Source organism: Micropterus salmoides, unplaced genomic scaffold (genome assembly GCF_014851395.1).
Source record: "Micropterus salmoides isolate LMB-PRFRI ecotype aquatic unplaced genomic scaffold, ASM1485139v1 Ms_hic_scaffold_6, whole genome shotgun sequence".
Lineage (NCBI taxonomy): Eukaryota > Metazoa > Chordata > Actinopteri > Centrarchiformes > Centrarchidae > Micropterus > Micropterus salmoides.
This window is the reverse complement of record NW_024044348.1, coordinates 31,759,186-31,772,187: the sequence shown is the minus strand read 5'-3', so window position 1 is coordinate 31,772,187 and position 13,002 is coordinate 31,759,186. Positions and strand designations below refer to the sequence as shown.

General features: G+C 40.3%; 1 protein-coding gene across 2 annotated transcripts in view; it reads right to left on the bottom strand.

The window, feature by feature from the left end:
* The window catches only part of LOC119890006 (transcription initiation factor TFIID subunit 4), an 80,820-nt gene that overhangs the window by 61,309 nt on the left and 6,509 nt on the right, over positions 1-13,002 (bottom strand). Inside the window, exons 3-6 of one of the 2 annotated variants that reach the window (XM_038700991.1) lie at positions 5,738-5,890; positions 4,762-4,884; positions 4,133-4,222; positions 2,985-3,194 (exon numbers count right to left, since the gene is read on the bottom strand). In XM_038700991.1, the coding sequence (XP_038556919.1) occupies positions 2,985-3,194; positions 4,133-4,222; positions 4,762-4,884; positions 5,738-5,890 (576 nt within the window). The remainder of the gene's footprint in view (positions 1-2,984; positions 3,195-4,132; positions 4,223-4,761; positions 4,885-5,737; positions 5,891-13,002) is intronic. The other variant, XM_038700992.1, reaches the window with a different exon arrangement.

Sequence of the window (13,002 nt, the reverse complement as noted above, 5' to 3'; positions counted from 1 at the left end):
AGAATTGGTTCCCGTCGGGCGTGCAGTAACTTAAGGTGTCTTATGTTTGAAAAAAATCAGTTAAAGAATCCTGAATTATTTTGGTTGCTGTCTAAAACTGATGTGTTGAGTTGGCTCTTTAATGAGGAGATGTTTGTTTTGGCAAAATTAATAGAAATTCCATGACAGCTAAGATAGAAAACACTGTATAGGTAATAATACAATAGGACAATTCTGTCAAGTAAACTGAATCTTTTGAAATGTTTCTTTTTTGAGTTTGTGGAACTGTAGATTATGATTTGGTTGATTGTGGCCATCCTGGTTGTTTATGCTGTCTAGCGTCTTGTAAGCCCCAGAAGGGCTGGGCACCATTTAAGTCAGGACACTAAAATAAACATATCAATTAAAAACCGTCAGAGTCGCTATACAATGCTGCATATCAAGAGTGTGTAGGACTCATGTTATGCCATTTTATGCAGATTTTTGAGTAGTTTTTCTTTCAACCAGAGGATAGCGGTATAAACCCTGTCTCTGAAACTAAACAAGCAAGTGCACAAATGTGTAGAAGTTATGTGTAAATAAAACTTCAAATTATTCTGACGGCATTTGTTTTTGTTTGTTGTTTATATAAAATTGAGACAATCCAAGTGAAAATGGTGCATCTCAGGTCAAACATGTAAGACGGGTGAGAGTGTCTACCACGCCTATATATCAAAAAACTCTTAAAGTACTTGATAGGAAATATATATATTATAATCATTGTCATGTTGAAAAAAAAAATTACCTTTTAAGTTTCAAAAACTTGATTACATATACAGATCTCTTTCTTATGTACAATTTTTTACATGGACTGGCTCCTCCTGTATTGAGCCAGTTAGTAAACGCAGCACCAAATGCTTCCAGATCTACAAGGAGTGCAGCAAGAGGTGACTGCATTGTCACATTGAGGAAAAGTGCATTCGGTCAAACAGCTTTTTCAGTCAGGGCTGCTTATGAATGGAACCTCATCCCAATTCAAAGTGGCTAACAGATAGTCAGGACTTTCAACATTACATTTAGACACTAAATCTTGCTGCTAACTTGTCTTTTCTGTCCTGCCTGTGTGTCCTTCTTGTGCTATGCCTATGAGGATGTCTGGCTCATTTGTGTTTAGATAAACCTCTGTTGTTTTTCATTGTCCCAGCTATATTGTTTTTTTGTGCATGTCCAAAAATGTATGCCATTGCTATAATACAATGTTTGTTATATGGACACTTGGCTTGTGTGTGTATGTGTGTATTGGTGTTGACGTTGATATTGACCAACTGGTCTTGTTTTTAAGTTGGTTTAGTATTTTTTTATACATTCATAGTCAATTTTTTCTTGTGTTAACCTGTATGTACTATTTTAATCATTTTTTCTTTTTAGGTGTGACATATTGCGATCTGTCCAGGGACAGCAGATCTAAAATAGGCTTTTGGGTAATTCTGGCACATTATACATTTATTTATGTATTATTAGTGTGCATTGTCTCTGTTAAATAAGCCTGAAATAAATAAATAAAAACTAAATAAACTTTAACTCCGATACTACCATTACTAACCATAGGCTTTTCACCTAGACAGCAGCTAGGTTTCCATTCTTTTTATTTAAAAAAAAGTTATGATATATTGAATTAACAGAATAATGGAAGTACAAGACAATAAAAAAATGTACAGCTAATTATCATTAGCATAGAGTTGCATTGATTAGTCAATTACTTGATTAGGTAAGTAGGCAGGTAGGTACATTTACTTGTCACAATATAACAACTTATATAATGAAAATCTGCAACTATTTTGATAATCAAATAATCATTTTAGAAATTCTTTTAAAGCAAAAACGCCAAACATGCTGGTTCCAGCTTCTAAATTTTAAACAATTTATTCTTTCCTTTGCCATACAAGATAGTAGAATGAGTATCTTTTGACAAAACAAGACACTTGAAGACATCACCTTGGGCATATTTAGCTAATTAATGATATTTTATAGACAGAACACTTCATCGACTAATCAAGAAAACAAACGGCAGATTAATCAATAATGAAATAATCATTATTTGCAGCCCTACCTTGGTGTTTTAATATTATAATTACATTATCTTTTTAATTATCCTACTTATTAGCAAGTCACACATTTTGTTAACTATTTATATGTCAACTTGCATAAATGAAACTTAAAAGGGTGGAAAATGATCTTGGTTTGTTCCTGCGTCAGATACTTCTAATCATCTGTCAAAGTCAAAACAGGAGTAAACAGTTATAAACAATATGCCCTTGAGACACCATCTGCTCTGATCAGTGGCCAGTAGTACAGTTGGTCATACAGAGCATCTCCAAGGTGTGAATAGGTTTACATTATGTGTGAGTTTGCACATTCTTCCTGTGTCTGCGTGGAGTAGTACAAGGTTGTACTCCTAATGATCTTGTTTGACAACTGCTTTGAAGTCCAAAGCCCACGTCCTATTCTCCTAAAACATTTTTTCCCATAAACTGAGAGCGATTCCTCAGTGAGTCTGTGAGCTGGGTGTAACTCTAGCTCACTGTTGGCTGTGTGACTCCCAGCCATGGCACACTGACACTCTCCAGCCTGATAATTCAGGCTTGTATAAGACCCATTGACAAACACACACACACACCACCAACCCCCGCAGCTCTGCATCCATCACATTCTAGCACTTCTCTATTGAATGTAGAAATATTGTGGGTAAATATTTGTCACATTTATTACCTGACCACAACAGCTCTTACCCTCTCCTCACACACCGTACACACATTTCTGTACGGTGTGTACATTTACACATTATGTGTCAATGACACAGTTTCCACATACACAGGTTCATTTAATGTAACTTTAATGTTAGTGATTCCTCTCCTGCAATCAATGTAAGTCACTGGACTTCAATTCAAATGTAAACTGTAAATGTGAACAGTGTGGTAATTGTGTCTGCACTGGAGTCTGTTACAGCAGGTCCGCTCCATACATACCATGACAGCTGCATGCCCAAGCGTCCCAGCGGGGAGAGCACTGGCACCCGTTGTGGTGCTGACGCTGTTAGGGTGCCGTATGCGGACAGCTGGCCCAGCCACGATGGCAGGAGGCGTGCCGCCGGGCGCTGGTTTGACTCCCTGCTGCGGGGGCTGGATCAGGGACTGCTGACTATTCAGCAAAGACAGCCTCAGGGCCGGGAGGCTCTTCTGTTGACGGACAGAGAGAGCCAGAGTTTATAGTCAAAGGGATAATCAGACATGCAAGTACAATACACAGCTGCAAAACGTCTGCTGAGACAACAACTGCATTTTTCCCCACAATGATTCATGTGGTTTTATACGTTGTAAAAAACACTGGCTTACAGTATGTTTAATGTTGTATACGCCATGAAACATGTTCATCGGCCATTTCTGATAACCCACTGTAACAGCCAAGCTGAGGAGCTGATGCTGCTCCATACAGACTATTTCAGGCAGCTTTTTGACATAAGCGACCTAACATTACATGACAACATGTGTTTGTGGCCGGGTTGGGTGGTCGTGTGCCTTGATGTGACGCTCATCGCGGTTGGCTGGAGAAACCTGCTGGCTACTGGCAGGGACGGCTGCGGGGGCCACTGTCACACACAGTCAGAAGTCAGGCCAGAGGGGTGTGTGTGTATGTCATTCTACTGTCAGGCCTAGCCATCACTGGCACTGGTGGTAGGGAAAGGACTACTTTAGGGGGTCATGTTTAGTTTACATGAAAGGGCCAGCTTAAGGAGCCAGGTTAGGGGATGGTTTAAGGGGCAGGTTAGGGAACAGTTCAGGAAGATGTTAGGGATCAAAAGTAGCCAAGGGGTCCAGTAAACTGTCAATGTAGTGCCCCGTTAAGGAGGACTACTTTAAGATCCAGGTGTAGATGACAAGCTTGCAGTTAATTGTCAGGTAGCCAGTTTGAAACAGCAATTTAGAAATCAGTTTGAAGAATTGTATGGAAAGGCACTTTGAAGCCACCAGTTTAGAGAACCAACATCAGGTGAAGTTTAGGGATCAGAGTAAGGGATCCAGTTCAGGAGAAATAGCCTCAGTCTGTGTTGGAAGCAAGTCGACTGAGCAAGCTTAAAAAGAAGGTAAAAAAAAAGGTTTACAAGCAAGAACCACACCTTAAGAAAGGGCACCAGGTAAGGCTGAGGAGACGACTTGAGCTCAGTCTGCAGCCGGCTGGTGAACTCCTCCGGTTCAATCTTGGCATCCTGTTAGGTGAAGGGTAAATTATAAACACCACTTTACAAGAGAAGCCAGACAGTAAAGTAAGTACACAACAGTGACTTGAACACAACAAGATTAAATCCATCAACCACTCATCTCCAATCCTGGAACCTCAGGGTGCAACTCATGAATGTGTGACTGTGTATAAGATGAAGATTCGTGATCGAGCAGGATGTTTCGGAAAGAGTTTCATGCTGCCATCTACAGGTTTAAAATATTCAATACAACAACACATTAAAGAGCCAACATTAACTTAGTCCTACATGTATATTGCAAAAAGAAAAGTCTATGTCATAAAAGTCATACATAACAAAGAATGATTGACTGAACATTCCAGTCAATTAGACGTGTAGGAAATGTGGCCTCATAAAGGTCTTGCTGAGGAAAACAATCACCAAATTAGAAGCAAAATGTTAGTCAAGACTTTTAAAAAGCTTGGTTCTTTAAAATCTTATCTTTGTAGAAACATTGCACAACCACATACTTCCATGATGTCCATAAGAACAGTTGATTTGAAGCTCACCAGCAGGTCCTGAACAAGAGCCTTGACGTTCTTGGAGGTCTCAGGGGACGGAGAATTGTGAGACGCCAGTTTGATAAGTGTAGCCAGGAAATTCTTACACTTCTTGACATTCTCTTGCATCTCCTGTAGAAGATAAAAAAACAATTATTTACCTTCCGTGCAAAATAGAAATTGGCAGTTTGAGCTATAAATTGCTCGCTGTCTCAGACTTCAGGATCTAAAACCTTATTTCTAAGGTGCTAATCAACATTTAATGAAATGACTGTCTTTTGCTATTAGTCTACGATGAGCATCAGTTTGGGCCCAGACTTTGATCTTAAAAGAAAGGTGTTAGCTCCAATTCTATGCAGAGAAGAAGTCATTTTGTATTTGTGTTGCACTTCTAATATTACTGCCTAACAACGCTACTACAGAATGAAATTACTTGGACTGATAAAGAATCTGACAAGCATCAGTGACAAATCAAAGCACAGTGCACACTTAGCATGTTATCCAGTCATCTTTGTAGCCAAATGAGACATGGCACCTGTCCACTCAAACTGCCAGTGGCAACAAACTGTTGCCCTGTGAGGGCTCTCCGGCCTGCATACAAGGAGACATGAGAGTCTGTGTGTGAGATTCTGTAGCTCTGTGTGAAATATGTGTATGTGAGCCTGCATCCATGGCTGTATCCCTGAATGTGTGTGTGTATATATATATATATATATATATAAAATGTGTGTGTGTTCATGATGTGTCCAATGTCTGCGTCTGTATGTCCTTGGGTTCGTATGTACTTGTGTGAATGTATGAGTGCAATGTGTGTGGGCATGTGTGAGACTCTTGGTGCATGGCCAGCTGTGTGAGGCGGTGAGGCTGTGGGTCCGGGGCTGAGCTTGTGACACAGCCAGCCTGCTGGCAGCTGTGACAGTGCTTGCACCCTTGAGGGTGGAGTGTGGGCGGTGGGGGTGGGGGGTTTATGTAGGGGGGAACGGACCTGGGACACGACAGGAGCTCCGGGGGCCGGGGCGATGGCCGTCTGCGGAGGCTGCACTGGCTGGGAGGCAGGCTGGGCCGGGGCCTGGGGGGCCATAACCACGGGGGTCTGCTGCGGAGCCGTCACAGCCACGGCCGGTGCCACGGGGCCCTTCTGGAAGAGCAAGGAAGAGACAGAGAGATAAACAGGACGTGACGCCTCGCTTGCAGCAAGGCCACAGAGAACAGGAGGCAGGCGCCACAGCGCTCCTGTCACATCTGGTGTCCTGACTTGGGTGGACATCCCTTAACAGACAAGGAGGAGGAAGAGGAGGTGGTGACAAGATAGAGGCTGGGAAAGATAGGAGGCCATCAAAGCTTTTCTTAACAGTCACATACCTGGCAAGCAAAACCTCCCATCAAGACATGTTACTAGTCATTCCAAACATTAGCCACCTATTGTCTACTTCCTCATAATGATATGTGAAAATATCTCACATCCAAAACACAAATTGTGCTCAAACAGATGAGGTGCCATCAGCAGTCTCTCACTCTAAAGCCCTCATCACCTCTTTAAAATCTCTCAGGGCCTGTTCACACTTGGCAATAAAATATATCTTGTGTGATGTAATCATAAGTGGACAGCTCTAAATACAGGTGCGAATGCACCCAAAATGCATAGAGGACACATTAGTGTCTGATCACTCATGCCACATATGGACGGAGGGCAAGGCCATATCTACATCCACACACATGATGTAGCTGTGCAGTGTAGTGTGGGCCAAATTACATTTCTATCTGCGCTGATGGGTTGCCGAGTTAGTGTGTATATAACAAGAAGTCTCCCAAACATAAGGGACAGGTCTTCGAGTCTGAAACCTGGACGAGCCACAACAATCTTCTACTCTGAGACCAAATGTACCGCATACTGTACGTTTCTGTTTAGCAAAGATCACAGTTTCTCCTCAGATGAATTTGATTATGAGCAGGGAAATCAAATTCTGCACTGCATCTCAGCTGAATCAAGATAGGAAACACTGGGTCTGACCAGAGACTCAGTTCCTCAGAAATCTCCACCAGTGCTAGTGTACAGTACATGATGTCATGTTGCCAGAGTAGTAATACCTGGCAGCTATACTTGTTTCAGTTGGTGGAAATCAGTTATTATTCCCATTTTTCTCTGCAAACAAATAACTTGCTTGCAAAATTATGATATAAATTGTTACTTGATGTTATATCTTTAAAAATCAAAGGATTACATCCAACAGCAACTTTATAAATGCTGAGGATAATTAAGTACCACAGTAATAATGAATAATGATTGCTCCTTCATGTGTTTAGCATTCGTACGTTTATTTAGAAAATTTAACTTAAGACAAACAAAAAATAGACAATTTGCAGAAAACTAATGTCAGTAATAGTACTTATCATGGTTAATTACAAACTTGTGTATCTGTGCATGTTAGCCGACAAGAAACTTTCATCTTCCATCATTTTGGGATTCATTTTTTCAAACGTATGGTAAATTTCTAAATGAAGGATTGGGGTCGCTTTTTCTCTAGTGCACAGCAAAAACTGAGGCTGTAATAAATCGGACTCATTCATTTTAGCCCCACTTAGATTCTCCAACCTGGCTCGCAACCTACTGTATAAACTCTAAACTACCACTAAGCCACAACACTATTTCTTGGCATCACTCATCAGGGATGCTTAAGGAAGAAAATATGAGGTAGGAGACTGAAAAATAGGCGAGTTATCTCACAGGGCGGAGTGCAGGACAGGAAGAGGAGGAAGAGGAAGAGGAGGAGGTCTGCAGGGCAGGGCTGGAAGGAGTGGGAGAGGCAGACGGTACCATCTTGGCCGGGGTCAAAGAACACTGCCTGGTGGTCTGAGAGGTCACAGGAGACTGCAGGAAAGAAAGAGAGCAACAGACAGAGGCAGAGAGAAGAAAAAGATGAACAGGGAAACAGAGAGCATAACGATATCAAAGAAAGGGGGTGAGGAAGGGGAACCGAGGGAACTGAATGAATACAAGGTACTCCAAAAGAAACAAAGAGAGAAAAACAGCCAAGGTGAGTCCATGCCAGTTTCAGAGATGAAAGAAAGAGTAAAGACGAAGTGAACTGACGGCAGAGAAAAGACTGGGACAGCATGAGAGAGATGGAGCAACAGAAGAAGAAAGGAGCAGTGGCATGCCTTGCAGACAGATGAGGGAAGGTCGTGACAACAGGAAAGAAGAAAGACAGTGGCAACATGTTGGTGGTGTTAAAGACTGAAACAGAGAAGAGCATGTTTGGTCAGGTAGCAGTGGGTTAGGGTGACATCTCATGGCAGGCACGGACGGACATCTGTCCACATCCCAGCAATACCAAATAACTTGTACCTATGCAGAACCTAATGAAGGACGGTTTTACTAAGATGGAGAATTATGTCACTTGCATTCCTGTGTAAACATCAAAGAATTGGAAAACAAAGTGAAAAAAATCACTGTTAAACATTTGATTATAAAGTCTGTAAAGAACAGCAGCAGCTGTCGGATTGGCTGTGTACACGCCAGGCAGCATCTTTTTAAGTGCCACAGCTAACTCAGCGAACTAGTTGCCACTTTTAAAAGTACTGTAGGTTATGACAAAGTCTTACGTTGTCTTCATTTCATTTTACGGCCCAAAGCCTTTACAAAGCATTTTCTATAAAACAGACGTAAGATGGAGTATGCAGAGGTAGAATTAAATTGCTGGTTTTTGGAACTCTATTTAACTATAACTTGTTGGGAGTGAATAGCGTTAAGATTAGTTCATTCAGGAAAGTATGAAAAATGCATTGATTTGTGGCACACTCTTTAAAATACGATCTGTACCGTTAAATCTTTGGGATTTGGTGAAGGTATCAAGTATTTTCAAGTGAAGTCATGAGTCACTGATGTCATAAGTCCAAGTTGCAAGTCTTTTTTGATTTTGTCAAGTCGAGTCTAAAGTTTGTGGTTTTGGAGTCTGACTTGAGTCCCAGTCATGTGACACCAGTCCCCAAGTCTGCAGGAAAACCTCTTCCCAATTCCGCCGCGGAATCTCTATTCCTGATGCTGTTTAGGATAAGACCTGACCTGGATGTCACATCAAAGGGAAGCATGGTAAGATAGGGTTTATAAATTACAATAAATTAACAGTATCAACTCTATACATATAGTTACATTTTAAACTTTATAACGAAATGTCAAGCATGCAAGATGTCTAGTGCTGATTCTAGGCGTGACATTTTATTTGGAGTCTGTTATCTCTTTTAACCCTAATACCAAAATGTGTATTGTTAGGTTAGATATAGGTAGGTTTATATACACACAGTAAAGTATATACGGTATGTGGAATGACACACTGTATTTTCCAGGAATGAATTGGAACAGTATACTCGATCATGCGATATGTATTCAAAGTAGGCTGTAAATTTGTGGAATAGTATGGAAATACTTCAGAGTCTCTGTAATGATAATAAACAACATGGACTTGGAAATAAAAGACAAATAGTATTTTTTTTTAAGATTTATATTGATGGATACTGAAATTTGTCTTTGAGATACAGTCTATGGCTCAGGTTTGTGTATTGGCATATTAAAGGCACGACAGCAAATGACATGGCTTGGCGCTGAGTGCCAACTGCCACAAAACCACAATGATGCCAAGTGGCTCATCAAACACAGACACACACAAACATACCGACACTCATACACACTTCCAAGCTGCTTTCCTGTCTGTGGGCCAAGACAACCCAAGAGGGCCTCTGCCCCGACCTCTGGCACACAGCCCTCCATTCACAGAGAGGCCAAAGCATTTACACACACACATTCAAGCACATGATAAAACTGCGCTTGTCTTGCACACAAAGGAAAACACACAAACAGACGCACAGTCATGCCAAGGACAGAAGGAAACAGGCAACGAAAAAAGGAGAAGTAGGATAAGAAAGAGGAGGGGGGGAGTTTTCCCTCCACTAAAAGTTTTGTAGGATGCAAAAGAATGTTTTACTGAGGAGGTGGGGGAAGTGGGTGTATGAGGGATGAGGGGATGGGGGTGATGGTAGGGGTAAGGGGGGGGGGGGGGGGTAAGAGCCACGGGGTGCATCCCACCTCTAGCGATGCCTCCCTCTTGCTCCCGCTCTCTCCCGCTCTCCCACACGCAGACAGACACACACAAACACACTCCAGAACCAAAGCCTTGTTAGCTTTTTAAAATAATCAGGCAGTTGGATGATGAATGATTTAACAGGTATGGAAGGAAGGAAGCTCAGGATGCCTTCCGTTTCTCCCCTCAGGGTCATGGGAAGAGTGACAGGCCGACAGAGGGGTTGAGCTCTGGGAATAAACACCATTCCCTTTCATTTCCCTGCTACTGCTTTTCCTGTCGAGACGGCAACGCCGCGGCCCGCTAATTTGTCATCAGTGTGACTGTGAGAGGCGATGACAATCTGCGACTCTCTTTTGAAAGGGGTTCATATCAGGATGGATGCAGGTTGGCGAGTACAGAGGCAGGAGGGGGCCGTGGTTGTGTAACTGATGCGGACTTCTGTCTGTGATAGTGATATTTACACCTGCCATAGGATGCATCAGCATGAAGTTTTTTATAATATGCAAGTATCAGAGAGGAAAGCCACTTTTCACCACAGTTGTGAATCGTGTTAGATGGCCTCTGACAGCTCAGTCTGTAATGCAGCAATACTGCCTAAGAACATAAAATGACCCACCAGTGTAATACTGCGGGTGTATGATGGGTATACCAAACACTAGTATGATATACCCACACTACTCCAGCACACACTGCTATATAATATATATGTGTTTTTGGTACTGTAGGCTGTATTTCCTGGACATTTATTGTAAGATTTGATAATACTAACACTGTTTTAATTGGTTTCCTTTTTGCATTCATGGATACTGTAATAATAGTAGCATAAAATAGGATGAACGCATGTCTCATTGTAGCCCTGAGTACAAGATGTTAGAGGAACAGGAAAGAGTTTAATTCAAGTGAGGGCAGAAGTAGGAACAAAGTGGAATGTCTAGCCAAAATGAAAAAGACAATGAAATGCTGCCCTCTCGTGTCAGTCTTTTGTCCTCACAGTTAGTGATATGATGAATAGAAGCCTAATAGGATCAGAGATAAGAGGGCCTCTTTAGTCCAGCCTCGAGAGGCCAGAACAAAAAGTGTGCAGGAAGAAATTAGTTTGTAACTTTTGAACACTTGAATGAATAAGTCTCAGTCTCAAGCAGTGTGTAACATTAATGTTCTATATACCTATAATCTGACCAGATGACTATAACCAACAGTTATTTAAAAGCCAGTATTGTATTATTAGAAAACCTATGTGTATTCCCGATTCTAGAGCTGAAGATTCAATAAACTGTCAAACTTGTCAGCAAAATAAACCAATTTAACCAATTGGGTTTTTTTCTTCATCTTCTGTGATAATAAACTAAATATGAATAACGACTCAATTTGGTCTTAGAGAAATTACACTGGGCATTGTTTTATTATTTTCTGACATTTTATAAGATAAGATGAAATATAACATCATTTATACAGAGGAAAGTAAATCAATTTATCAAGAAAATAATTGGTAGATAAATCTATAATGAAACCAATCATTAATTGCAGCCCTACCCGATATAATGTCACTGCAGTGAACTGAATAACAATGTTGAATTTCAATTCGCAATGTAGCAGGATTGAACTGCAATGCAATATATTCGAAAGGAATCAAATGTACCATAACAAATCAGTTTTAAACACCTTGCAGACAAATTATGTCAGTGTTGTATGTTCTGAGGTCAATAAGACAATAATCAAGAGATGTTCCGGTGCTCTAATAATTAAAAAAAAAATGTATCTGTGCCATTTCAGCTGTCATACTTGATTCACAGAGAAACTGTGAGAGACATACTATCTACTAATCTCATTATTAAAGGCAATTAAGTTCCAAAGGTGTGGACCCAGCAGCACAAGCTCAAGTTTTTACATGAATGATGTATCCACAGGTGATAATAAGCAAATTTCAATTAATGATTCAGTGGCTCGTTAAATTTTGATGAGAGGACCCCATGGAGTCATTACGGAGCCAGGAGACATTAATTCACCTATTAACTGCAGTTTAATCTATACGTAAAATAATCAAGGATAATCATTCATTATAATTACACAGTTTAACATATTAATCACATCCCAATTAGGGTCTAGAGCTAAGCTGTTCACTTAATGAGGTGGTGCCTACCCAACATCAACTGTGTGTATTGAATTTAATCAGTCGGATTAGTGTTGACAAAGGTCACCAGTGGTGGCATTAACACTGACAGAAATTCAGCAAACAGGAAACGTGCCTGTGTACAGTGTCACACTTTCAGTCATGGTTGCTCTCATACAAGAAGGTCTTAGGTTGATGCCCTTTGCATTGTGTAAAATAAAAGAAGTGAAGTAGGGATTTCTGGCATAACTTCACCTACTTCCAACGTGCATGGAGAATGGAAAAAGTCTCAAGAGGTCAAAACTTCAGCAACACTTGTAGTACAAATAACAACTTTATTGTCTACCAGCGCGTTCCAACTTGTAGCTTTCATCAGGGTGATCATAAAACACACCACAGAGCATACTCAAGCATGTGATGCAAAAAAAAACAAATAAAAAAGCTTAAAAAATGTCAAAGACAACATACATATAAGTCAATGGGGCACCCACACACAGATGGGCTGGGCACATGGCCACGTGGCTTCAGGCCAATCATATTCTCAAAAAAAAACAAACAGGTTTACAGGAGTGGATACGAACATCTGTATGGTTTGGATTCTTTTGTTTGTTTATTTTTTTATTTTTTTTGTAACTGGTTTAAAATAAAATGGCAACATTTTCAAAAATGGTTGGAAAATGTAAAACAAGTGTTTCCGTTTTCTTTGCACCAAAACAGCTGCTAGTCAATAATATAATCTTACCATCATTTGTGTCTTTTAATCAAATACTGATTCATGAAATATGTTTACAATAAAAATAATATTGTTTTATTAACTTAAAATTTTATTTTTCATCTGTTATTCATATGTTCATTGAGTTAACATTTAATTAATAAAGTAACTTTATTTATTTACAAGGAAGTATTCTGTTTTTACAGATTATCATACCATTAGCTTTGCACTAACCTCATTCCCTCTTAAGTTGTCTTTCTGCACTATTACTTTCATATTACACTGATATTGCACAAACTGTACATGTTTTCGTGTGTATATATGTATATACATAACTGTATATCTTTCCT